A 27,814-nucleotide genomic window follows, 5' to 3' on the forward strand; every position below is an offset into this window, starting at 1 on the left:
AACCATTCCTAACAATGTACCTTACTGCCATCCTTATCACATGGCCATATACAAAGTCTTGTTTGAGCGAGAGAGTTTGGAATTGGGTCACTAACCCAATCTGGCATGGGGGAGAACAAGATCACATCTTGAGTTCTTAAAGCCAGTCCATAAAGGACCTACTAGCTACTGGCAGGCGCATCATTTTTCAGCTTTTGGAGTCTATGGAGTTTCCATAACTAGGTTAGGCACTTTCTCTGGATCCAGTCATTGCTTGTCTAGTAAGTGAAATGGGGCCAGGTCTTTCAGGTGAACACCCTTCACACTCTAGCTTCAGAGCAGACTGAGTGAGTTAGGTTGCTTGTTCAGACCACTATCTATCTTCTAAACATGAATGCTCTCAAAGGCAAATAAATCCTTTTAAGGCAACATTTGCTTAAACTAAGCCATTTTGCTTCTACTGTGGCCATCCCACAGGGAGAAGAAACCAAAGCTACAGCCAGCCTCCCCTTGATCCTTGTCCTTTTTAAAAGTCTCTCTGCCAGCTGCTAGCCAAAAATAACCTCTATTCCACACCATATTTGTGCAAGGGACCAGCAGCATTTCAGAAGCAGGTCAAGCCTCCTACCCTGCTGCTAGAACACAACAGTTTTCTCTCAGCAGACAACTCACCACTCTTACGACTAATGCATATAACTCAACTGAACCGGGAATGCCTTCTGCACATTTTTTCTTTCCTAGACAAAAACAGCAGGAAAAGCCTTGGGCAGACATGTCGCCAGCTGCTCAGGGTCTTTCAGGATCCCTTGTTGTGGCCTCTGCTGTATTTTCAGTCTCCTGCAGAACTAACAAAGGGCAACTTTGTCCTGGGACCAGTCTTGCGTTACCTCTCCATCAGCTGGCACTCAAGCAGGGTCAAAGTGTGCAACATCGAGGACTGGATGAAGAGCACCTTCCAGAGAGACATCTGCAGCACACACGAACACATTGTCAATGATTTTTTACTCCAGGTTTGCAACAGGTAAGCCCTTGGGGTATGAAATGGTTTTCTAAGTGATGGATTGCATATTCAGGCAAGTATAAAGATTTTAGGCTTTACCTTTTGCTGTGCTCAAACAAAATGTGATTCCTGTTAGGCATGCCCAGGAGTATACTGCTTTAGAGAAACAGCAGTTTTACCAACACACATCTTAAATACTCTTTAACCTTTGTAGCTTAAACTACAGTATCAAATTTCTGCAATGATTTCTGAGCTCATGCAGCTCAGCAACTATTTTTTAAATGAAAATCCAAATCAAATCTGCCAGGTCAGAGGGCAGTTTCTGTGCTGGTCTATTTCCATAAAGAGCTTCCAATGGAGATGCTTAACTGCCTGAACATTCCAAGCATTTTTCGAATAACTGGTCTTTCTTTCCTGCTAACACCAAGAGGATCCCCCCATCCCTCCTGCCTTCTCCTTTTATCTCACAGAATGAAGATTAACTTTCACTGATGAGACCTAAGCAGCTTTAGAAGGTATACAGACATGCAGTCACTCTGAGACACTGAACACGCATTTTGCTTTCACAAATTTTCACTCTGACAGCACACCAAGTGACAGGCAAACAACTTGGAGAAATCTCTAGCAGCTGCCTTCTTCAGAAGTAGGAAGAGACACACAGAGGGAACTACGCAGCAGCATTGTTCTTGCCCAATAAAACTTAAGCTGCTCAGCAGAATTTGGTTCTTCAGTCTTAACCAACTCAATTGAAGGAACACCATAACCCCTCTCTGCTTTACCAGCTATTACAAAGATTCCCGAGCTGCATTCTCAAACAGCTCCATACCAACTTGTACAACAGTCATCCAAAAAACTGCAAGTACACACAATTCTCAACAGCCAAGTCTTGTTTCTGTGTATGTGGTTTTGTAGTCTGTCCTTATGTGTATTCTGTTCTAATGGGCTGAGCTCTTAGATTGAGTGTGCTGGAAAGCCTGGACCTGTTGCAAGTATTAAGTGTTAAAACATAATTTAACAGGGAAGCTGTGTCAAAGGCAGACACAATGCAGGAAAGCAGACCAAGGTACTTTAGAGGTTTCTTCACCTGTAAAGGGTGAACCTGCTTTGGTTTGCAAACTGGGAATGCTTTCACACTTAGGACAGCCACTCTAAAGGAACAGGTGGAACACTTACTGCACTCTACATATGAAATAATGAGGTGAGGCTGTCATTCCAGAATGACAACCCTGATTTATGGAGCCTCTTGGCCACCTGCCCTGCTCACCTGGGCAGCTGCACAGAAACTTAGTGTCTCTTTACAATGTTCTCCAGCAACAAAGCCATTACCCAAAAAAGCTTTCTAGACTACTCTTGCATCTACTGGATTGCAAACACAATCTTAAGTACTGCCTCCACTTGTTCTCATGCTGCAAGGAGCTAGGAACCAGAGTTTGGGAAGAACAAGCCATCAGGGAGCTGGGTTTAGGGGATTCTCTCTCAAAGCAGGTTGATGCTTCATCACTAACCTAGTGCTCATGCTTTCAGGTGCCCAAACCTGCTGTCCTTAACTCTCTCTGGATGTGGCCATGTCACTGATGATTATATCACCCTGCTTCTCAAGAGCTGCTCCTACCTCAGGACTCTCCAACTGGAAAATTGTGTCCAGATCACTGACCAGACTTTGGAAGCTGTGAGCCTCTATGCGGACTGTTTACAAACTCTGCATGTGGACTTTTGTAGGAACATAACCCAGGCTGGTTTGCAGAGAATCCGGAAAAAGTGCCCATCAATAACTTTGAAAGCGGAGAGAAGTGCAAACATGATCCCAGACAAAAAGCCAGGCACCATTTGGGCATCTGAAAGAGCATTAAAGAAACTGCTGTGGCACTAGTAAGAGGAGCAGCCAAGGTCTCCTTGGATTTTATTTATGTGCCTATGTGTGTCTGAAATGTTGTGTCCATGCAAGCATCTATACACTATCAGATGCACAACCTGGAATTTTGTTGCCCTGCATGCCTAGAAGAATTATAGGGATATGTTTCATTTTCCAAATTACCAAGGGATTGTACTGTGAGCACAAGATACTTCAGTGTCAGAACATAAGTTTGTTTACATGCAGTGTGGATTTAACTCCTTAAGTTACTGAACAAAATCAAAAATTTTCTGACTGAATTCCACACATGTAAACAGCTTACAATATTGTGACAAGTTTGCAAACAATTTATAATAATTTTTCTATTTTCAGCAAATGTTCTAAAGTCTAGAAATGCTTAGTCTCAATTAACTGGCGTTTATCTCCAAAAATACATCAAAAATTTGCAAAGTGCAATTGCATCTCAGTCTCTATCATGTTCATTACATTTCTATTGAAATAAATAATTTTGTGTAAATAAATAATTTTGGGTAAACAAAATATCCATAACTCAGTACTTTTGCCTTAGTGTGCCAAAACGTCCTGGAGGCATCCCTTACATTTTGCACCCCTATTGGGTTGCCCTTCAGCGTTAATATATTTAAAATGAAGAGCAGATGTAGAGAATGCAGCATACTGGCTCTCTCACTGGCTCCACCCACCCCATCTATTGCAACATGAGTATCTTAACTGTTTTTCTCCATGCAAGGGTGAGGGACTTATCTTTTCTAATCAACTGTGCCTGCTGATACTTTGTCCCTGAGATTCCTGTATTTGGAACTGAAGCTGCACTTTTTGTACAGAATGGGACACCAAGGATCAAATTAAGTTTATGCAGAATCTTGGAAGTTTCTAAAACCAATGAACACATTTTTAAAATAGGAGCCTTTCTTGACCACCTCACATGCCTGCCACACAAAGCACCTCAGTTATCACCAAATATTTTAACCATCAGCAATAGGTTGTTATCCCATATGGGCTATTCAATACCGAGATCTACCTGAGCAGGCCCACAAGGACAGCTGGTTCCTCTTTCTGGACTTAGTCCTCTCCCTTCTCTGGCAAGTAGCTTACCTATTTCATACCTGTTCTCACCTTAAGAAGAGAGAAAATTAACAGGACAGAGACCCAAAATTGACAAACCACAGGCCTGGGTCAGCCCCCACTAGAAATACAAGTAAAGTGCCAAAACATTAAATAGTAAAAATCATAATTCACTTCTTCCATTTGTTTTATTTTCTCTGCATAAGGAACCCTGCACAGGCATTTCAAATTAAAACAAAAATAAATATAAGAATATTCATGTAAAACTGTCCTTTCTAATGAATTATACACAATGTACAACTCATGTTCACTGGGAGGGCTTACAAATGTACCATTCCCAAAAGAAATGCACCAGAAAGGCTCCATGCAAACTTATCAAAAGTGAACAAAAATATAGGTGGGGAGGGGGAAGAAGAAAAAACACACCCCTTACTGATCTCACTTTTTTGCATGTTTTTTGTTTACAGTCACAAAAAATAAACACATCTAAGTTTTGTTACATTTAGAGGAACTAAAAAGGTGGCCACTGTTTATGTTTCTAAGACATCTATCCTTACCAGAAAATGGCATCAACATTGACATCTGACATGGGGCGCTATTTGAGAGAAAGGTAGATGATTTTGTCCACAGAGTTAATAGTCTGTGTCCGAGCCCTCAGCGTTGTCCACATTGCGGGACAGCATATAATTGTCCATATCTATAGACCTGCAATTGTTGATTGCATAGCGCAAACGCTCGGCCATGATTAGCTGACTGGAATAGGGTGGGAGCCTCAGTTGAAAGAAACAAGTCTGTGAGGTAGGCAAGCTGTCGTAAGGCTGTGGAGAGAGAAACAGAAGGCAGTTATGAACACACCAACCACGTTTCCAAAGGGTGCCATCTCCAGTTCTGCCAATTTCAATTTGGAAGGGGCTGGATCTTTCAGAGCCTATCTGGATACTTTTGTGGGAAAATTCTAGGCTTCTCCAAGAATTATCCCCAAAACCTGGGAAGCTCCTCCAGTTTTCCTCCTCCATACTTAAGGGGAGGAAAATGGCAGACATGACTGTTTCCAGCTCTCTGCAATGAAGGCTTCTGATCATGCAAAACAGAACAAAGATCCTGGCCCAATTAGGGCTTTGCCGCTGCACACCAGAAGCTGCTTACTGGCCCTCCCCATGGGCTGGCGGAGATGCCTGCACCGCATGCCCCTTCCTGTGTGGGTGATTTTCTGCTGGTGAAAGTTGCACAATCAGTTTATTAGTTATTCAAGTTTGCAGGGCTTTTTCCAATGCAGAGCACAACACTTTTGTACATGCTGATTTTAGTACTCTCATCTCCAGAAATTCTTTACTGGTACTGACCACTTAGGATTAGCATATACCTAAGCAGTATAAAAGCATAAAACCCTCATTGAATAGATGCATGACTAGTGTTGTCTATGGAGGTACTCTCAGTTAAGTGTGCCCTTTTCACTGTTGCCTCCAACTGTCAAAGGATTAAATGAAGCATCTTACCCTATCGACCTTCATTATTTGGAAACGCTGAGAAATATCCGCTGTGTTTGCCGGCAAGCGGGATCTTCCTGACACGAACCTCATGAAAAGAACTCGCTCCTCATTTGAAAACTCTTCTAAAGTGTGCCAGAACCACAGAACCAGCTGGTGCTGCTCATCTACCTCTCGGTACCGCACAACCTTCTTCAGGACTTCCACAGAGATTTCTGGCATCCCACAGACCATTTGCTCCAGCTGTTTGGCAGTAAGCAGGGATAACAAAGGGACAGGGACTATCCAAGACATCCCTTCTCGCACTGCAGCCACCTAAAATACACCGTTTGGGTAACAGTGTAAGTATGCATTTGGCAGTACAAAGCAATAATGAAAACCAATGTATGTTCAGGTGGCAGAGTACATGTTCTAATGGATGGCTGTTAGCTCATGTACCTAAAAAAAAAAAACACACCTCTCAAAAGGGAATACAACAGCAGGGATGCAATACTAGCTCTGTGACCTTGTTTGCAACTACCTGAGGAGCCATAAACATGGCATCGTCTGTTATTGCTTAATTTTCCCCCACCCAGAAGCTCAGGCTAGTGAACATGGCTCTCTTTGCTGCCCAACCTCCTGTTTCCTCACAACAATTCTGAGGGAGGCTAGACTGAGACACTGCAACTAACTCAAGATTCTTCAAGAGTTTCATTGCAGATTTGAACCTAGGTCTCCCCAAGTTCTAATCTAATCCCTATCCATGCTGGCTCTCTACCGTGGTGTATTTCACACAAGGTTTGCTTTATAAGAAATGTCCACAACATTTGGAGGTTACCCATTTCCTGTTTTGAAATACCATTTGGCTACTATAAATAACTCAACATTGCAATCCTTCTGTAATCCTTTCAGAGTCAAATATAAAAAAGGGTACAAAAATTCCACCAGTAGTCAATCGCTACATTCTGATAACTGCACTGAGTTTTTGAACTGCACAGAGCTTACAGTTAGGAAGAACTTGTTTAGTAGTGGGACTTGAGAGCAGGTGTACCCATCACCAGCACATGCTGGATTAATCCAAAGCTCTCTCCTTGCATCTTTCCCCAAGACCAATGTGACAACACCTCTCTTACCACAGCTGCATCTTCAACCATGTTTTAGATGCTAGTCTGACTAGAACAACTGTTGAAGGCAAAACCTATGAAGCAGTAGTATTAATGAACTAAGCAGGCTCAAATGTCAGGCAGCCCTAGCCACCAGAGTGAAGGCAATGCTGGGACAGCGAGTCCTTCAGCCATCCTTGACTCCTGCCCCAGAGCACGGATTTATGCAGAGTGTTAGAGTCTCTGCCTTGTTCTTACTATCCCGTTGCTCCCTCTAGTGGGGACTGTTTGAGCATGAATTTCAATGGAATAAGACGCCTGCCCAGGAAACAGGCACGTGGAATTCACAAATCATGGCGGGATAGTGGCTGAAGGGTAGTACAGCTCAGACTTTTAGTAAATTCCACATATTAGCTTCTAAGGTATTAAGCTTCAAGTGATAAAATCAAAGGTCTTGTATACAAGGTTTCACACTCCTAGTTAATGCAAATAAGCCTGAATTTATCCTTTCACCATGAAGACAATATGATTCTCACCTGACGGTCCATTTCATGGAGTCTGTACTCAATGGCCCTCTCCACGTATTCTTTCCTGTTTGAAAAAGTAAGTGGGATACTATTCCCACCAGGGATTATGGGAACCATTTTTCCATCAGCACTCTGGCCAACGAAAGAATCCAGAGGAATCATCTAACAGAAAAACAGAACAAAAGATCAGACAGGGTCTAAATTAGTTGTGACAGCAATAGGCACATTTGTCTGCCCACCTGAGTTGGGGGACAGGTTTTACATTTTATCACAAAAGTTTTATGTGGGTAAGGGAAGCTGAAGTCTCTTGCTGTCTAAGATATTCTCCCAACCTGGCCAAGATACAAGAGAGGGACTGGACTAGGGAGCATGTACAAAAATGAGAATATTGCGAAAATGCAAAAATAGTCAAAGGGAAAGAGTCAAGATGGTAAAATATACTCTGTTTCACAACTAAAGGCTTTTCTGACATTAATTCTGTTCTCAGAACTAGAGGAGGAACACCAGAATATGCTTGATCTTGGGTTTGGTAGATTCCATTCCCCAACTGGCACAGCAACGGCAGAACTTCTTCCACATAGAACCACAGACCTTATTAGTGGAGAACTTCCTATATGTCAATAGGGTCTTAAGGACGCCCTCAGGATAAACCTTCTTAACTAGCTCCTCCCGTTCAAATGCCAAGCCTTCAGGAGGAACATGTCTGGTCTTGGATGCAGCAGGGGATCCTGACTCAACAGGTCTGGCCTGGATGGCAAGGCCCAACCCAGATAGGTGGGTAGGGCCAGAATTCCCAGGAAACAAAGTCTGTTCGGCCAGTGAGAAGCAACTAGTATGACCTCTGCCTGGAACTGCCTGATCCTCCTGAGCATGACTGCAATAAGTGGAAGAGGCGGGAAGGCATATAGTAGCCCGGTTGGCCACGGGCTCTGAAGAGTACCCAAACCCTCTGCCCCTGGGGAGACAGACCTTGCAAAGAACCTTGCAGTCTGGGAATTTTCCCTGGTGGCAAAGAGGTCCAGAATCAGGGTGCCAACCACCTAGCAATCAGGGAGAAGACCTTGAGAGGAAGCTGCCACTCTGCCTAGTTGAGTGTCTGATGACTGATCCAGTTCACAGCCACGTTGGAGCTTCCCGCGAGGTGCTCCGCTTTCAGAGAAGCCAGGTGCCCTTCTGCCCATTTGAGCAGCCTCCTTCATCAGGCTCCTTGACCACGTGCCCCCCGGCGGTTGACATACACCTTCACTGTTGTGCTGTCCATCCAAACCAGAACATGAGCTCCCTGTAGGATGGAACTAAACCTCATGAGGGCAAGACAGATGGCACGGACTTTGAGCCAACTGATGCTGTGCTCATGTTCCTCTGGGGACACGTCCCCTGAGCCAGGTTGTTCTGGACATGTGCTTCCCAACCAAGGAGGCTCACAGCAGTGGTAACTATCATTCTGCACAGAAGCTCCAGGCTGATTCCTCAGGATAGCCTGTCCAGCTTGAGCCACCAATCCAGGCAGGTACGTAGATTATCAGTGACCTGAATGGGCACCATGGTCTATGAGGCGTAAGAACAGTCTGAGCAGTTCCTGCAAGGGGCGAAGTTGGAACCTGGACCAATCCACCACGTCCTGGCAAGACACCATTAGACCCAGAAGGGAGGCCAGCTCCAGGAGCAGCGTACTTTGCGCTGACCTTGTGTGTTGGAGCAGTCACTAGATAATGTTGGCGTTCCAGAGAGAAAGAAATGGGAAACTCCTTGGTGTCCACTAGAAGGCCCAGGTGTTCCAATTGCTGTTGCGGAGTCAGGTAGCTCTTCTCATTAACAAATCCATGTCAACGCAGTACCTGCAGAGTGGCCTGAAGATCCCTCTCCTCACGGACAAAGGAGGGGGATTTGATTAGGATATCATCAAGATATGGGAAGACAGCAATTCCCTGTTATCTCAGGGATGCCACTAGCGCCATGAGGATTTTCACAGAGACACAGGGCACTGCCATGAGACTGAAGGGGAGGGCTCTGTATTGAAAATGTCACCTCCCGTAACAAAATCTGAGACACTGCAGATGCCGGGGAAGGATAGGAACATGTAGATAGGCCTCGGATAGGTCTGTGGAAGTGATGAAGTCCCCTTCCTCTAGGATAGCCATGATTGACTTCCAGGCCTCCATCTTGACCTCTTCTTGACTAAGAAGCAGTTCAGACACTTGAGGTCTAATATGATTCTCATGTCCCCATTCTTCTTCGGGACCAGGAAGAACACCGAGTAGACTCCCTTGCCCCTTTGGTTCCGTGGAACCGGTTCTATCACCCAGATATCCAGCAGGTGTTGGATAGCCTGCAGCTTCTGTTGGTGTTTGGAAGGGTCCCTGGAAATTGGGAGTTGCCAAAACCTGGTCTGTGGATGACTGCCAAGGAGTATCCTCACGAGGCAGTCAGGACCACCCAGGCATCGGAGGTGGCAGCCTGCCAGCGGTCTGCGAATCCAAGCAGGTGCCCCCAATATGGCAGGGGGAGTCTTCTGGCCTGGCATAATAACCCCCTTGGGTCCTTGGAGGGCTTGGATGTAGCCTGCCCTCTGTTAGAGGAGAGTATGCCTCTAGGGAGAGTTGGGAATTTGTCCACCTGGACCTGAATTTTTGGTGGGGCTGGTCATGTCTGCGAGGACCACTGCTGAAGGAATGAAAAGAACTATTATTCCCCTTGGGGGGGGGGGGATCCTTTTTGACAGATGGAAGTACCTTTCCGTTTGTCCTTGTTCTCTACCAGCAGTGGATCCAAGGCCTGGCCAAACAATTTGGAGCCCTCAAGAAGAATGCCTACCAGACTGAACAGAGAGCCAGCACTGCCATCCCAGTGACGGAGCCAGGTGTTGCGCCTGGCGACTACATTGGAGGCCATGACTCTGACATTAAGTTGCATTGCATCGAAAGAAGAGTCAGCGGTGAAGGCTGCTGCCAGGGAGATCTTCTTAAGGCAGCTGTTGGCCTTCTTGAATAGACCCCTCTCTGCTTCAGCTAGATCCTCTGCCCAAAGGTAGGCAGATCAAGACATGATTGAGGTGGAGGCTGCTGCTCTGAATGCAAAGGAGAAGGATCCGAAAGTTTTCTTGAGGGACGAATCCACCCTCTTATTGCAGCTACCCTTAGGACCACTCTCTCCCTCCGAAGGCAATACTGCAGAGGAGGAAAGGGCCACAAAGGGCGCATCCACCAGGGGAACCTTGAGGGATTCCATCACTGTGTCTGGTAGAAAGTACAGTCTATCAATTAACCTGAAATTGTGCTTTAACTGCCCTGGTTTGCTCCATTCCCTATCCAGAACATGTTGGAATGAGTCTGGAAAAGGGACCACTTCTGGCTTGCTTGGCCACTGGGGGAAAGGTTGCCTGGGCTTAGCAGAAGCTGGGTCTTTGTCGGGGTCAGACAGAGGAAGGGTAGAAAGATTGAGGAATTGAGATGCTTTCTCCATCATTCTGGGGAAAAATCGACAGGGAAAAGCCTGTCAAATTTGTGTCCCAAGTCTTCCTCTATGTCCTCCCAAGACAGCTCCCCCTCCTCGTCAGAAGAGGAGGCTGAAGAAGAGGATAAGTTAAGATCCTGGCAGGAATGGGCTCTGTGCTTGCCCTTCACCTTGCCGGATCAGGACCCCTTTTTCTGCTGCGCGTAGATTTCTTCATGCGTTTGGAAGGGGGGGAATCACTGGTGGAGTCAGAAGAGGACCAAGAAGAAACGGAGGCACGGGACCTTTTACATGGTTTTGTTGCCTCCTTAAAGGTCTTCTTAATAAAGGAAGAGATTCGAGTCCTCATAGCCCCATCCACAGCCTCCCTCACAATCGCTGCAATAGACTGGGAGGGCTGTGGAGTGCACAAGGCTCCCTGCTGGGAGGGACTTGGTTGGGCCACTGCGCTGCAGGGAAACCCCTTCTCTGGCCTCTGAGGGGTTCCCGCTTCCCCCTGAGGGCTGGGACTTCTACCCCTCCCATTGCATAACGAGGCTCCCAGGGTCCCTGCACCTGTTGTCATGCTGGTCCTGAGGGCACCTGGGATGCAGCTGCAGACTCCTGGGTTCCCTCTGTTACAGTGGGGAACTCTGGAGAAAGGGCGCAGGTGCACTGGTTTCCCACATGCAAGCCGCCGTCGTGTCAAATGTTCCGGGGCTCAAGGCCGCTCCGGAGGCCCGCTGAGGCTTCAGGCATGAGTGGGGAGCACTGTGGGAGTGTTCCCGGGCAGGGGAACCCTCACCCTTGTGCTGCTACTGCGGCTCAGACTGCAGGGCTCGCCAATGGCTGCAGGCGAGAGGGGGAGTGCAGCGGGGACGTTCCAGGGCAGGGAGGCGCTGCAGCCTCCTCTCTGCTCCAAGGCCTCCTGCGTAGATGGAGCTGTAGGTGGGCGGCTTGCGCGCTAGAGAAGGGTGGCTGCTGCGCAACTGAGGCCTACCGAGTCTGCCATGTGGAACCAGAGAGGCCTAGAGTAGAGTAGGAGAAGCAAACTAACAGAGCTCTCTGGAGCTCTGTGAAAACCCGACCAGTTCCTATGGGAACCAAGACCGGACTGGGTTGGGAAGCCCTCCCACCAGAGGAGGAAGCACCAATCAAATCCAGCCCTGTCTCATGTGGTGGGAGGGGCATATCCACACAGTGAAGAATGCCCCCCTTCCCATTCCAGAGAATAGGTCTTGGGATCATACACTTGCCTCTCCATAGAGGTGGGAGTGAGGAAAAATTCTAGAAGGCAGCACAAGCACCCAAAGCCCACTCACAGCCTCACCTGCATCACATTGCAGCTACTAATAAGCAGCTGCCCTAAGATCCTGGATCAGCAACATACATGCCTTTATGTCACTCCACAATGAGGGAGAAATGTAAGAGGTAGATACTGTGCTGGTTTGGGCAGTCAATATATCCCATTCTAAGTATTCCTGTCCTGTCAGATCTTGGGGCTGGGCCACTAAGGTGCTATTATGCAACACTAAAACCCTGAAGTTGTGGCCACCTCCACATCTGTATAGCGATGGCCACTTCCACATCTGTACAGTGATACCATCATTTAACTACTATGTATTATCCCAAATTTTCAGCTATCTTTCCTTTCACACCCTATCAGCAATTCCTATCTTAAAACTTTTGTGTGATAAAACAAGGCACACAATCCAGTCACCAGACTAAGTGGTAATCTCACAAATACGGTACCACCAAAAGGAAAAGTTCCCTGGATCACTTTGGTTTTCCCATGAAAGCCGCACAGCACTTAAAAGCAAGTTGAACATGTAGGTCACATAGCCTAAGATCCTGGACCTTATTCTAGCGACAGCATCTAGGATGTACTCTCTGATTTCAGGAAGAAAAAGTAGTTCTGAAAAGATGCAAGGTACTTCTTGTCATACCTCATGGAAATTCTCTTCTGTTATCCCACTGTCTTCAATGTGAAGAATGCTGTTGAGGGTTTGCACATAGAGAAGATCCACCTCTTCCAAGTCCTCCAAAGTGAGTGGGATACAGCAAAGTTGCTTCCAGACCATTGGGGCCAAATGAAGATCTAAAGGCTTCTTGGTACGAATTGCCACACCCATCAAAATGCCCAAAAACTTGAACTGCATAAGATGTTCATCCAAGCAGGCAGAAGGATTGAAGAGAAACCTTGAAAAGATGCAGTGCATAAGAGAGACATTAGCACACAAACATCGTGAGAATTTCTATTGAGGTCTGATCTCTCTAGTGGGCCGCTGGCCACCATCCCAAGGCTCAGCATAACTAAAGACAACAATATATCACCTACTTTTCAACCCTACCCATTCAAATTCTTAAGGGTGTCATGGACCAACTTGTATAGTTAAAACTTAAAATGAACATTCGGCTGGACAAACAAAACCCCAAACCATCAAGCTGTTTTAAAGCTCTCTGCAACTATTTGCGGCATCTAAACATGTCCTGGAGTTTGGCACAGCCATCTTTAACATGGTGTAGCAAACATGCATTGACCATTTCAATTATTGTGGCAGGTTAAACAATATACCCTGAAATAGATTCCCAAAGTGGTGCAGCACTTTGTAGGGCCATCACAGTCCACTGTGTGGTTTCTGGGAGAGCAAACAAACAAGGGGACTCGAGGTGTGCGTGTGCATCTTCTTGCACTGTGTTTTATGAAATACACCAGCTTCCCAAGTTACAGATGTTTACCTTGGCACTGTCATGTGAGCATAGTCCATCTGTTACGATAGTTTTGCACAGGCATAGTAACACTGACTGTTTCAACCTACGTACGTTCTGACTTCTGGACAAAATTCCAGAACAGAACCAGTATGTGTCTTAGGAACGTGCAGCAATATTAATTTTAAGACCTGTACAAACTGCCTCTATGTTGGGGTAATGGGCTGTGTAGCCAACTTTGGGCCCAAGCCTATCCAACTTTCCAGTCCCAGTGCAGCTGCAGTACAGCCCCTAAGCAAGGGAAAAAATGTTCCCTAATCTTGTGGAGGCCTCCATAACAACCCTCCCACTACAGGATGCAGCACAAACCCCATTGGCACGATTACACAAGAGGTGGAAAGTTGGATAGGATCGGGCCCTTTCTCTGATAATGTGTTATGAAAATATCAGAGCAGGCAACTGGAGAAGATCTGAATCAGGTAATTATATATAGATTTTTTGCAATTCACAGACTTCATTTGTGTGCATTTTTTATTTTACACCAATTTTTACTCTTTTACTGCCCTGTTGATTTTATTGAGAAGTATTGGCAAAATCCTCCATTAGGCTTGCATTCAGTACAGAGCCCAGTAGTACAATCTCAGAAAAAATGATGACTTAACTTACCTATCTCTGTTGTAGCCTACTTCTGCTGTGGCATTTGGGGAAGGAATTAAAAGATCTACGACACCAGTTTCCAGTTCCTTATAAATTAAGGGGAAAAAAATGTGTCATGTGCTATCAGATACACCAAAGAAAGAAACTGCCATTCCCCCCCCCCCCCCAGCTTTTAGGAAGATCTCTATAAAAACAGTGGTTTTTATGCAGAAAAGGAATTTGGTTCAAGTAGCAACCAGTTACAATCCTGTTCACAGACTGACCTTCATTACTTGTGCTAACAAGGTAGGACCAGCACACAAGATTAGTTGAAGCACTCAAGAATCCCTTAGTACAGGAGTCTCCAAACCCCGGCCCAGGGGCCAGATGTGGTCCGCAGCAAGCCTCTTTCCGGCCTGCAGCTAACCTCTTGTCCCCGAAAGCCTGTGGCCCACTCAACTGACCAGAACTGTGCTCTGATTGTGTATGGAGGGTGTTCTGAGGGCAAGAGAGTTTGAATGAATGAGCCCATTCATTCATTTATTCACTCATCTAAGTTCCATCTCTAATTTATTTATTTAAATTTTATATTTAAATTTTTTTTCCAGCCCTCTACACCACGCCAGATATTTGATGCAGCCCTCTGGCCCAAAAGTTTGGAGACCCCTGCCTTAGTACAAGCAATATAATCATTGCATGTAACCCCATAATAGTACAGTACTTTTTAATACCCAGAAAATCTTAGTTCTGTGATTTCCATTTAGCAGAATGAAAATCGATTTCTCTAAGAGGATTTTAATCATCACTCATTTTTGGTGCGAGTGAGAATTACTAAGTGCATTTACACATAAGCTAGTATGGAAAACAACCCTGCAGGTTCACTGCAAGAATGCACACAGCACAGCTATGCATTATGAAACGTAACTGCAATTGGCAGCCAAAACGGGCAGGGATAGCTCAACACATTCTGGGGTGGAAAACCCAAAAGTACTAACAAACAAGGGAAACTATCCATCAGGGAAGTTCCCCTGGCCAAGATCCCCTGAAATAAATTGAACCTGTGATAGAACACTTCCCTGGTGTCTGTTTTCTTTCCCCTGCCCCACCATCCCTTTAATAATGCCCACTACCTACTATGCAAGATTACTTCACCTTACCTCACAGAAAGGTGGCCTCTGAACGATTACTACCTTACTTTTAATTGCTCATTCTCTGGGCAAAACATGGCAATAATTCTCTATACCAAATGCAACATCCAGAATTTTAAAAAAAAAATTCTCATTTGAAAGTCCTTTAGGAGATGGACATGAGAACAGAATTGACTGACAAGGGGACCAGATCTGACGCCAGGTGTAGGCTATATGTGGAGATCAACATGGAAACCTGAAAGCTACAGCAGTGCTGACTGCCTGCGGCCAAGAATCATGTGGTCGGGCTCCTTCCAGTCCCCAGGAGGCTTCCATTATCTCAGGCTGATGTTTATTGTATTAATTTTTTTTACACACAGTATTATACTATGCATTATATCTTACACCACACATTTCAGAACTGTGATCAGACTACAGAAATGCTTTGGCTGCCTCTTATGATCAAGTACTCAAATAAGCTATTCCATTTTTCCGAACACACACACAAGGGTGATAAGATTTTAAGAACAAAATTGTAGTAGTAAAAGCTGTACATCTTAAAATGAAATACCTGGCACATTTCTGTAATCGTGTCATCAAAGACTCCCCCTGCATCATCAGCACCTTCTCCAACTAGTTTCACTTTCCAGGCACGAGAGGGTAAGCGGAGGTCTGAAGCATTTAGCTTCACGACTTGTCTTGCTATCTGAACAAAAATAGGCTTACATTTCCGACCTCTTTGAAAAGAGAAAAGAAAATGTCCATTACAAAGCGTAACAAACAACATTGCAGAACATGTCTTTATATTTGTGTAACATCACAAAATACAGTCACATATTTAACTGTCCCTGGAACAGTTGAAAAATGCTGACCTGGTTGATATCCTTTTGACTGTTATCTGTGGTCCATAGTTCTTCCCCTGAACCATGGTTTTCCCTATGGAGCGGACCATGGGGAGAGTGTAGACTCTTGGTGCCAGTAAAGGTCTCAGCTGTCCTTGGACAATTCCCCAAGTTCCAGCATTATAATGGGACATGCTGTTCTGTAAGAAAAGAACTTGAGTGTTTGGTCCCCCAACATGCTTTCCAGACCCACTGCCAGTCTCCTCCCTCCCCACCTCAGCAGAGGGTGCAGCTCTGTCAGGGTAGACAGTTAGGGGTTGTTCATCTGCAGCTGGGCTGGAGTCCGTCCCCCAACCCCGCTTGCCTCCCTCCCCTCAAGAGCCTAAAACAAGAAAATGAGGGGGTAACACTTGTGAAAGACACGCACAGCAAAGGTCACCGCCACTGGCGAAGGCTGAGTCACAGCGATGGGGGTTCATCTCACCACCACAAGGCTTTGCCTTGAAATCACTAGCACTGGTCCAAGGAGAGGCTTACAGAGACGTAAGGGGATTTAAGGCCCCTTATGCAACTGCACTAGGGACTCTGGTGGGATAGGATTGGGCTCTTAGACTATATATCCAATAAGATTATGCAAAAAATATTACCTGGTTATTGGGACTGAGATTTAGCAATCTCCATGAGGAATACATGAGATCTGAAAAATGATAGAGCAGCCGCAGCCTGGCTCTCACTGTATGAATACTGACTTCTTTTAGTGCCCCATACTGAGGTGGGATGGCATCAGGTAAGCCAAGCTGTAAAGGCACCGACACGCCTGCCACAGGACAAAGACAAATGAACAGTCAGAAGATTAGATCCCAGCAACCCAAAAAGCCTCATATACACACAAACATTTTTGACACAGCAGTAAAGCCCAAAGCACTGGCAACTTGTGAATGGGCAGAGCAAAAAAGGAGCCTGCAAATGTAAGGGAATGAACTGGGATAGAAATTTTTTAGCCTTTAGTCTACGCTCTGAGGAAAACATTACAAGTCTATGCTCTGAGGAAAACATTACTAAAAAAAATTCAAACCCCCCCCCCCACCCCCAAAACATACTAAAACAGGAGCAGAGTAAAAAGACATAGTATGGGTAGGGACAGGTTGAAAAAACAATTGATATTTTAAAAGGCCTTGAAAAATACAAATATGACTCAATGTGATTGTAAATGTAACCGGCATTAAACTATCCCATTAAGCTATATGCAGTAGCTGCTGGTATCACCACCTATCAAACGTGGGGAGGAAAAAAGAAGCGCTTCCATGAGCATTATATTCTCACTTAGGAAACACAATACTCAGGGTTAACCCATCTAGGAGGCCAACTGAGGTGGTTGCCATGTCCCTTGGCTCCAGTTCTCTGCCTTCCCGGATTTGAAAAAGGAAGAAGCGAATGGAGAGGAGGATGGGAGGCCAGAGCTCCAGCCCTCTCTCCTACATACTTCCACTCGGTTATCTTCTTACTTTTCAAATCCAGTGACAAGGAGCAGCAGCAGCTGAGACTGACATGTTGCCAGGCAAAAGTGGGGCCTTTGCCACATAAGGCACAACACAATGCTGGGCAGCAGCACTTGGTGCACCATCTCAGGCACCCTCTCCCTGCTGCTAGAATTCTTCTTGTTACAATGAAATCTAGTGATGTGTAATGGGATCCTGCTGAGATCAAAATACTCACAGATGTTTAAAGCTCACATAAATATTGCTTTGTACACTTTGCTAACTGCTTTGCTAAAGCGGCTACTTTGCTAAATTTGCTAACTGGACAGGCACAATGCTTTCAGCAATGCTGTGAAAACGAATGCAGCTACTTTGAACTACCAGGGAATGATTAATCCTCAACAGGCATCTGGCATCCGGGGGCACAAAGATTTTTAGCACCCCCATAAACAAAATCAAATTTAATACCCCCCCAGGTGTGGGATTTACAGGTTTTGGATTTTACAGGTTTGGGATTTACAGGTTTGGAATTTACAGATTTTACAGCTGTGGGAGTGTTAAACACTGGAAACCACTGAGGGGGCACCCCCCACGTGACCCAGGGGCCTGGAACTTGGGACCTTATACTCCCACTAGCTACGCTAGTGTTCCTCAACACACTTCGTTACCTGGCGCTCGTGGGGGAACAGGCGGCGCAGTCCATGCAGCGCTGTGACATCGTCCTGCTGAAATCTGCCGGATGTTCTTTCCTTGCAGGAAAGTAATTAGAGTTGGTTCTCGAACATGATTGGTGTGGCCCAATCCAAGCTAGAAATGGGTAAGAGATTCAGAAAGAATGACTCCTGTCACTCTAACAGAAGCAGAAAACAAACCAATCACAGGACAATATGAAATTCTGGATCATGGGGACAGAGAGATCTTACACGAAGTATCTCCTGGTTTCAGATATTACGTTCTCCTTTTTGGGAGCAGGTCTCAGCTAGGCAAACCTTTTCCTGCCCCCTTCACAATCACCACTAGGCCAAGTAGCAGTAGTAGCCTAAGGCAGTCCAAAGCTTAACCAAATGATAATTGGCAGAAAGCCAAAGTGCATTTTAGTGGCCGAGCACTCTCAAATCAAGTCACTTTCAGACATACCTGACCTTCAGAGTTGCTACCCCAGGCATACACATCCCCAGAAGATGACAGAGCTAAGGTGTGCTCCGCTCCAACAGCTATATCTTCAATCAAGATGCCTGACAGGGCCGGAACTTGCTGTGGACGATTATGGTTCCGGGCTCTGCCTTCTGGCAAACCGATCAGTCGATCTGAAAAAGCATGCAGAATCCTGTTATATGTCACTGGAAACAAGAGCAACTTCTAAGGATTAGAGGAAGGGGACACTCAGTGAGGTCAACCACTAAAGACACTAGCTAGAGTAACAGTTGGTGTAGGCCTATTTCTTCAAATAATTTTGTGAATATCACACAGTACTACTGAGTTGGGTTATATGCAATGACAAACAATGGCTACATCTGAATGTGGTCAGCTTGCACAGAGTGTAAACCTCCCTAAAGAACAGACTGCCATTGCCTCTCCATTTGTGCTTGAGTAAACAGTAATTTTCAGAGGCAGAATTACTTCCATAAAGGGACAAAGTTCAACACACACCAACTTGTTTCAACCTGAAATTCAAATCCAATTGATGAACAACTAAAATTCTGCACATTTCTCCATGGAGAGAGACCTAATTTCTCTTTTAAGATGGAAATTCATGGACTATTGGGGAATTCTTCCAGTCAGACGCATTGTACTCCAAACTGTTGGTTTTAAAATACATTGAACAACTGCAGCAAGGAAAAAGTCTCTGCTTGGCTTACCTTGCCCAAATGTATACACGTGTCCATCTTTTGTCAATGCAACTGAAAACTGGGTCCCACAGGCAACTTTTTTAATTCCAATTCCACAAAGAATATCTACTTTCTACCAAAAAAAGAGGGGAATAGGCACTGTAATAACTGGTTTGCAGTTAGGCTGTGTTAGATAAGTGCTATCACTGTAAGAGTTGTAAAATAATACACAGGAAGCAAAACAGCACTGACAATTAGGGCAGGGGGAGGGGAAGCTTATTGTCCAGAAGTTCATTTATAGATAATGATGTAAGAAAATATGTAGAGACCACTGACCTGCGGTGAAGATTTTGCGGTTGAGTTTCCCAAGCCCAGTTTCCCATAGTCACCATCTCCAAAAGCCCAAACCATTGAGCCATCTGTAGACACAACTATGGTGTGGTTTAGTCCACAGGCAACCTATTTTGGGAGAATCAAGTTTTAATTAGATTTCTCCCAATACAAAAAACAACCAACAAGTTTCAAAGAACTCACATTCACAGATTTTTTTTTTCAAATTGCATTTGAAATTTCTGCTTCATGGAATGTATGTTTATCCCAACATCCAGCCAATACAAGTACTTTGGGCAAGAAAGAAACCTCAGCCTAGCAAGGCTCAAGAACATCCATAACCTCTCTTGTACGTATGCAAAGTCATACCTCCCCAATCTGATAGCCCTCTAGCGCTGTCACTCTTTCTGGAAGCTTCTTGTTGGACGTATTTCCTAATCCCAACCGGCCATAATCACCATTTCCAAATGTAAACAGTTTGCCATCTGCAGTCACCACTGCTGAGTGCTTGAAGCCACAAGACATCTGAAAAACAAAAGACAGATTTACAAATATCAATTGTTTGTATTTATGAACACAGCCACAGTGATTTATACATATAATCATGGCTCTGTAACAACATAAACTAGTCTTCATAGTTATTTGCAATAATACATGTCTAGAATGCTGCAAACCTGTCAAAAGAAAAAAAAAAGACTTAAAAAATGACTGAGTCATGACCGCAATTTAGGCAATACTCTGTAGTAACTTGAAATTGTACAACCTTTCCTCTGATTTAAGAAACCTTTCTTCTATTTACTACCAAGATCCTTTAGGGAATGTTTCAGTTACTGTTTTATGGATGCATTTATCACTGCCAGGATTCACTGCACCTTTCGTACTATCCAGCAAAGCTGAGCCTTCCTGAAAGTACGTAATACCACCAAAAGGACAGCTGATTAGTTTCAACAGAAGGCAATTCTTCCTGCCTCACAGGGCAGCCCTAAGCTGAGGCTACTGCTGTAGCTCACAGTGAATGGCAAAAAGACTGGGAGTGCTTTACACTGAAAGTCGGCTGCTGCTTCCCTGAAGCCTGTTGAGGATGCAGCCACTCTGATCCACTTCTTGCTCACTCTAGTGGCAAGTCTGCCCCCTAACCTTCTTTGCAAGGTTCATTTAAACAAACAAACAAAAAAAGCAGGGTGTGTTTTCCTAGCGCATTCTGAAAGTCCTGTTTTGTTTGAAAGGGCCACATGAATAAGGAGAAAAGTAAGAGGTCCGAGGCAAGCTCACTGCCTTTTGTGCAGCTGGGGGCGCGAGGCAGAGGCAATGTCTTGCAGCAGAACCCCTTTGGCTACTCCTGCTGCCTTGGTAATGCTTAGGCACACTTGTCATGCTGTAACCTCAAGTTTCCACCGCACTGTTGCCACTGCTAAGGAAATGTGGGAAATATGGCTGAATTTGATAGGGGGAAAGAGTGAGAAAAGGAAATTCTGACTCCTTATCCGGTCTGAATTCAGATTAAAGCCTCAGACAATACCTGCTGGTATTGAGCCACATTTTACTACGGCAATCATCTAATTGACATTATATACACACAAAGGACTGAAATTCCTCTAAGACCTGCACCACTTCTTCTCCTTGTAAGGCCTCTATCTGTCTTGGTCGGCGCTGTCGGTCACTGTTTCCATGGCCCAATTTGCCGTAATCTCCATCCCCCCAACTGAAAACTTCACCACTCTCTGTCAAAGCCATGGAATGCCCATCAGATCCACAAGAAGTCACCAGCTGGGTTACAACAAAACCTTTAGAAAAGGAAAAGGAAGATATCAGAAATATTCAAAGTATCATTAAAACCAAGTGGTCCAAAAAGTTACAAGGTACAGTATAGGGAGCAAGATTATTTCTATAGATAGTTCAAATGCAGTTAAAAAGCACAACAGACAAGCTTAGGCAAGTCACTACAAGGTTGTTGCAACGCACAGCGCTTTGAATACTTGGAAAATGTGGCACACATAAATAGATCATATAACAACACTTGATCCGCTGCTGTAAGATTTTAGGAAAGTCAGCACTTAAGTCTGAAAAAACACTGCAACAACAAAACTGAGCACAATCCAATGCTGGTGCTCCACAGGTGCAGCAGCCACTCTGAATGTGCCGTAAAGCATGTTTGCATCACCTTGGAAATAAGCAGCACCAGCCTGTACCAACCCACCAACACCGTATAATAATAATAATAATATAATAATATACAGTATTTATATACCGCCTTTCTTGGTCTTTATTCAAGACTTTATTCAAGGTGGTTTACACAGGCAGGCTTATTAAATACACGCAGGGATTTTTACAAATTGAAAAAAGGTTCTCTCTTTCAAGAACCACGACATTCAAGATGTTACACTCCGATCTGGTTTCACATTCTGGCCTCCATCCTCCCACGCTCCGAGCAGATGGAACAGCTCAGCTGCAGCTTGCCAGCTGCTTCAAGGTCGCAAGGTGCCGGTGGCCTCGAACTGGCGACCTTGTGGATGTTAATCTTCAGGCAAATGGAGGCTCTACCCTCTAGACCAGACCTCCTGCCCACTGGTATCCCACTGGTCAGCCACCAGTAGAGGTAAACCATGAACCGGACAGCGGAAAGGTAGATCGTAGATGGGGAGAGGGTGCGGAGGTCTCCTCCAATGCATCCTAATCCTCCTCCCAGGTCAGCTGGAGTTAGATCAGACGTCCTGGACTTCTGCCAGCTAGACAGCTAGAGTTCTATGTAGCCCCATAGGGCAGGACGGGGTATTATTCGGGGTAAGGGGAAAAATATCCCCTTACTCCAAGGAGACCTCCAGTCACCTCCTAACCTGTGCTGGATAAAGCACAGGCCACATGGCCTGGCAGCGCCATCACAGGTTAGGATTGGGCTGCCCATCTATTTGTCAAATATGGAAAAAGTACTTCCTTTTGCTGAGAAAAAGAATGGATTATGTGCAAATTCAACTGAAATCCTTTTTTCTTTTTTACCTTGCAGCGCTGAAATAACTGTGAGCACGTGGAGATCATCAGAGTTTCCTTGCCCCAACCGACCATAACTCCCTTCTCCACAAGCCAAAACTGTTCCATTAGCTTGAATCACAAATGTACAGTTTTGACCACAAATGACCTAGTAATTCAGGAAAAAAGGACAAAACGATGTTTTAAAATTGTAGTATTAAAGAAAATCCATCAACCTAACAGGCACAAATCCAAAACATAGTCAGAAATGTGGAGCACTAAACTTTAACACCCATCTGTTTTAGGCAGAATATTGTAGGTAATTGTTAACCAACCGCATAGATCTGTAAATAAAGTGACAGCTGGGGCAAGAACATAGGCAACCACTACAAGCAGCAGAGATACGCAAGTCAGTTTTGAAGTGTAGGTGGAGTGAAGAGCTGATGAAATAGGTCACTGGATCTCCACAGTCATGTTTATGCAAAAGTGGCTTCAGATTTTGGGAGAATGGCCCTAAGCCCCCTCCCATGGTTTCACTCATTTTAAGCATATTATTTTCTACCTTCTAGCAATAGCCTTCTAAAAATAGCAAGTAAGGACAGAATGTAAAGTAAGGGGATGGGTCAGCTCCCCTCCCCCACCTCTGTAATTTGAGCACTGCTTTTGAAGGAATGTTGCTTTGTAGAATATCTGCTATTACTGAGTCAATCAGGCATTGACAATAGATTATCCATGAACAACAATCCCCGAGAAATGTCATGGTTACCTGCTGAGCTTGTGAGAAGGATGGTGCTGGTACAGGTACCATTACATTTCTTCCAGCCTCTGCTAGCTGCCCATGACGCCCGGCTCCCCATAGGTATACATCACATTTTCCACCGAGGTGCCAGTCCTGAGGATCAGCATAAGAAACTTTCACAATGATATCAATCAGTTTTACTGGTTTAAAGCCATTGCCCATTTCACTCACCTCAGGCCGTGACGTTGCCCAAGACATGATCTGCTCATCCATCCCATTGATCCACTTCCCATTGTCCTGCAAAAATACGAAATAATTCTCTTAAGAACAAATCCAGAACCAGAAGCTGTGCTGAGCTCTTCCAGGGTTTCCCACTTGTTTTCTATGTTTTGAGCAGTGCTCACATTACGGCGTAATAGCTAAGGCAAAGCTTAGGCAAAAATCTCAGTTTTCATCTGCAACACAGGACAATCATACTGACGTGCCTAATAGGGTTACTACATTCATTACGTGCATGAGTGCATGCATGTTTGAAACTTCGTCCAAGGAACTCAGGGCAGCTGTATACATGGTTCTCCTCTCCCCATCCCCCTGCCCCATTTTATTTTCTTAACATCTCTGTGAGTTAGGTTAGGCGGGGAGACTGTGCCTGGCCCAGGGTCACCCAGTGAGCTATATGGCTAAGTAGGAATTTGAATCCAAGGCTCCTTATATATTAGCCACTACCCCATCATCTGTTCTAAAGTACCATGTACATAGCTGGGGATATATGAACTACAAAACCACCATACCACCACTTGGTTTTTTTAAGGATCCTAATATCTCAGAATATGAAGTACTTGAAACCCTCAAAAGTATTATCATTTATGCCCAAAGATTAGGGTGTGGCTTTATTTTGGAGAAGTAGCCTTGAAAAATCTCCCTACTAACAGGAAAATAGTGCTGTTTTCACTGTTTTGGTTTCACTTAGAAAGCCCAACACCACCTCACTGTTCTTACTGTAAGTTCTGCCATTTTAACACCACCACATAGCACATTTTACCATAAGGAGAGCAAGTTCCTCCTCTGGCACAGGCTCTAGATCTGGGACTGTAAACGATTCAGGAAAGGTAGCTCCCTTGGCCAGTGCTTCAGCAGCTTTGATTGTAGTCGAAAAGCATTCTAACCAAGCCCACTCAGTAGGATTCCAGGTTGAAGGATCAGGGAGACAGGTCTGGTGATGGGGTGGGACTGGCGGACTGCACAAGAGCTGATCTAAATGAAGCCCCACAACCAGTGAGGCCAAGCACTGCATGTAGGGACTATGGACAAGCTGGTCTCCACACACCACATGGGGCTAGAAAACAGAAAGGTCAAGATTTATAATGTTTGCATGAATACAAGGTCACAACATATTAAATCAATTGAAGCAAAACCAGCACTCCTAGGTTTACTGCTAACATCTCAGTCCTGACTCTATTGCTTGGAACTAGGTTGCATGAAGAGCAATAAGAATCCCCTCCATCCAGGATAGCCCATCCATGAGACCAGCTAAAGCAAGTACTTCAAGCAGTGAACTAAGAGACGCAGAAAACTGGCAGGGTGTGTGCCACATCCCATTTTCACCCAGACATTGCCCTATCTTCTTTTCATATGCTCTTCTTGAATGAAGGAGACTATGGAGAAAGAGCTCATCCTCCTGCATTGACCCTGCTGAAGACCATGGAAACACAACTCAACAGGTAGCCATTACTGATGTCTCCGCCACCTCTTTTCCTCTTTTACTGCATGTTGTAAGCTGGCAGGGTGAGGAGGATGCTGAGCATGGAGACATCCCACTCTTAAGATCCTCCCTGTCCAGTTTAGAAGAAGTGGCAGCAGTAGAATAGGTGAGACAGTGCTGGGAGTGTGTGCGCATACATACTGGTGGAATTTGGTCTTCTTCAGGTGGGAGACTGAAATAAGACAGGCCTGCCGCCACCCATATGAAGCTGCCTAATCCCTAAAGATTGTCTACTGAGGCCTTGCTCAATATATGGCACTGTTAGAAGTATGGCAGGCGGGCAAAAAGAAAGGATCTTTTCTGTAGCAGCATCAAACCACTGGACTGCCCTGCAAAAGGAAATTCAACTAGTCCTATTAACTACTTTCTTTTAAGAAAGCAGCTTCCTCTCTCTTCCAGAGTTTTTGAAGAGTATGTGGGTGCAACATGCATGTGCATGTTTAAACTGCAGCTTTTATTCTGTTTCCATGTGTCTTACAATTTTAATCTGGTCATTCTTTACTTAAAAAAATTATGCTATAATTATTAATCACCTTGGATATACTTTTATATAGGAAGGTGGGAAACAAGACATTGCAAAATATACTTAAGCAGTTTACTTAACTTGTGGGCCTAGCCTAATTGTGTCATATTCAGTTCTGATCTGTGAACACGGACTCGTGAAGCTTACCAAGTTCTCAGACATTACTGAGAGAAAAACACCACTGAACTGATTTAAAATGAACAAAGCAGCTCTCCAATTCATTTTTTCCCCTTGAATATTTTGTTTAAAAAAATAATCTCCAATGCAAAGGATTCAAGAGCTTCATTACACTGGTGCAGTTCCACTGAAAACTGACCACACAGTAAGGAATCTAATTTACATTAGCCTAAACAAAATACAGGAACTTTGGTTTGCATGAACTGTGAGAATTGACAAGCAACTCCTTTCCAAAATTACACATGGGAGTAAAAAAAAGTGTACCAAAGGGCAAATATTTAGCAATACAGTTCTTTGACATTCTAGTACTGATTTCATTTGCTTCATCTTTTTTCTTAAAAAGGTACTGGAGAAAAATAAGTGAAGAGGATTCTTCCATGCTATGATCTGAAAACTGAGACAAAGATCTTATATATTAAACTGTACAGAGGCCAAAGGTACAGAGGCTCAGGATTTCACAGCCCTCTGCAATTCTTATTCAAGCACTTTTACCTTTTCATAAGCATACTGCTCCTGAAGCATGATCGGCAGGCGTTCTAGGAAAGCTCTCATACAAGGGGCCATGTTTAGCCCAAGAATACCCTGTTGTTTCAAACCGGTCCTACACGTTGCAAGGACATGGTTGGAAGAGATCCACTCTGAAGTGCAGTTCACCACCAGCACATCCTGATTAAATTCAAAGGCATAGATTTTAGGAAAGGAAGGAGAAAAACACAAACTTCTGAAACAGCCTGATTACTGTTAATTAAGTTTTGGGAACTCAGTTACAATCTGAACATAAACAAATATGGTAGCCTCTGTTTATTATAATGATTTGTATTTCAACATTACTTTCAAGTTGAAAACTGTGAGTCTTCCTACCCGTCACCCCTACTTGTCCTATTGTATTTCTTGCTTTGCAGACATTCGTGAGAAGTTTTAGTCTCCTTTAAAAACTAACATATTTTGTGGATTACAGCCCACTTTGTCAGATGCCTAGTGTTAGTTTTTAAGGCTGCAATCCTATACACACACTGTCAAGTAAGTCAGCACCACTGAACTAGTGGAACTGACTTTCAGAAAGAACAGGTATAGGAATGTGCTTCAGGTACATGAATTTTTAAGGTGTCTTAAGACTCTTGCTTTGGTTGCACTCAACTGACATGGCTGCCACTCTGGAAAAACTGTCATGAAGGAGACATCTGTATACTGCCATACAAAAGATTTCTTGACCAAATATTAATTTAAAATGCTAGTATGTAAAATAGTATGCTTCTATAGGAAGAAATCATCATAACCATGCCATTATTTCCAATTGTATTCACACCAACATCAGTCTAATTTTTTTTCTAAGCAAGCTTGAGTAGATTCTCTATTTGGACCTAAATGACCTGCACATTCACTAAAAAGGCCAAACCTCTGACGTGTATGGCTCTAGTTCTAGGTGAAACAGCAGAGCAGGAAGAAACCAGTGGTACTTTGCTCAAACCTGTATATTCACCAGGTCCAGCCCACCACAATTCTTACATATAGATTAACCAATCAGAACTGCAGAACCGTGATTCCCTAAAATCCCACAATGGGAGCTAGCTAGTTTAAACCATGGTACATTCTGTTCCAGCATTGGCCAGGTGCTACCTGAATACTGAGGACTGCCCTTCCAGACCTCTTAAGAAGAAACAGAAGAACTGCAAAAAAAGTGCTTTATTGGCAGAACTTAGGTAGCTGCATTAGCAGCAAGTGAAAATGATCCAAGTCCAAGAAGTGCCTGATTTTGCCTATTTGATTTTTTTCCTATTTTTTCTTCTTCTTAATAAATTCCTGTTACCTTTGCAAGTTACTTGCCCACTTTGGTCTGACCAGAGCTAAGAGCTCCTCATACCCTGACAGATTGTTTGGGAACTAACACTACAAATGGCAAGCATGGATGGCAAGAAATTCAGGTTAGACAGACTAGATGGCTTTCTAGCTTTCCCCTACAACAACCTGCTCTCATGAGGAAGGAACCCAGTAATTGGGTTCTCTCCCTAAAGAGGATGTGGGGTGAGAAAGGTCACTCTCCTTTTTTGGTTTTTTCCCTTCCTGGTGACAGCAACAACCCTGCTTTGGATGGTTCACTGTCACCCAGGAGGTATGCAAGGCTGAGTGGGAAGGTCAGGTAAGTAGCCTGTATACCTTGAATAACTCCATATACCTGCAAGGTGGGTCCATGGCAGACTTACCAGATCTCCAAAATGCACATGAGGGGTGCACACACACAGTTGTCCAGAGGTTAAA

The 27,814-nt window shown here is 44.5% G+C and overlaps 2 protein-coding genes across 6 annotated transcripts in view; one reads left to right on the forward strand and one right to left on the reverse strand.

The window, feature by feature from the left end:
• The first annotated feature begins 575 nt into the window (after nucleotides 1-575).
• On the forward strand, nucleotides 576-4,177 carry FBXL22 (F-box and leucine rich repeat protein 22). Its single transcript, XM_066636364.1, has 2 exons — nucleotides 576-1,000; nucleotides 2,504-4,177. The coding sequence occupies exons 1-2, from the start codon at nucleotides 666-668 to the stop codon at nucleotides 2,847-2,849; spliced, it is 681 nt and encodes a 226-aa protein (XP_066492461.1). The 5' UTR covers nucleotides 576-665; the 3' UTR covers nucleotides 2,850-4,177.
• The window catches only part of HERC1 (HECT and RLD domain containing E3 ubiquitin protein ligase family member 1), a 126,352-nt gene continuing 102,621 nt past the window's right edge, over nucleotides 4,084-27,814 (reverse strand). For all 5 annotated transcript variants that reach the window (XM_066636361.1, XM_066636360.1, XM_066636359.1 and 2 more), the window contains exons 60-78: nucleotides 26,051-26,224; nucleotides 24,139-24,432; nucleotides 23,328-23,393; nucleotides 23,124-23,249; nucleotides 22,388-22,526; nucleotides 20,996-21,177; nucleotides 19,763-19,918; nucleotides 19,400-19,522; nucleotides 19,094-19,196; nucleotides 18,372-18,541; nucleotides 17,903-18,041; nucleotides 16,404-16,573; nucleotides 15,787-15,956; nucleotides 15,486-15,651; nucleotides 13,818-13,894; nucleotides 12,389-12,641; nucleotides 7,020-7,172; nucleotides 5,411-5,716; nucleotides 4,084-4,732 (exon numbers count right to left, since the gene is read on the reverse strand). In XM_066636361.1, coding sequence (XP_066492458.1) covers nucleotides 4,547-4,732; nucleotides 5,411-5,716; nucleotides 7,020-7,172; nucleotides 12,389-12,641; nucleotides 13,818-13,894; nucleotides 15,486-15,651; nucleotides 15,787-15,956; nucleotides 16,404-16,573; nucleotides 17,903-18,041; nucleotides 18,372-18,541; nucleotides 19,094-19,196; nucleotides 19,400-19,522; nucleotides 19,763-19,918; nucleotides 20,996-21,177; nucleotides 22,388-22,526; nucleotides 23,124-23,249; nucleotides 23,328-23,393; nucleotides 24,139-24,432; nucleotides 26,051-26,224 — 3,153 coding nt within the window. In that variant the 3' untranslated portion in view covers nucleotides 4,084-4,546. The remainder of the gene's footprint in view (nucleotides 4,733-5,410; nucleotides 5,717-7,019; nucleotides 7,173-12,388; nucleotides 12,642-13,817; nucleotides 13,895-15,485; nucleotides 15,652-15,786; nucleotides 15,957-16,403; nucleotides 16,574-17,902; nucleotides 18,042-18,371; nucleotides 18,542-19,093; nucleotides 19,197-19,399; nucleotides 19,523-19,762; nucleotides 19,919-20,995; nucleotides 21,178-22,387; nucleotides 22,527-23,123; nucleotides 23,250-23,327; nucleotides 23,394-24,138; nucleotides 24,433-26,050; nucleotides 26,225-27,814) is intronic.

Source organism: Tiliqua scincoides, chromosome 8 (genome assembly GCF_035046505.1).
Source record: "Tiliqua scincoides isolate rTilSci1 chromosome 8, rTilSci1.hap2, whole genome shotgun sequence".
Lineage (NCBI taxonomy): Eukaryota > Metazoa > Chordata > Lepidosauria > Squamata > Scincidae > Tiliqua > Tiliqua scincoides.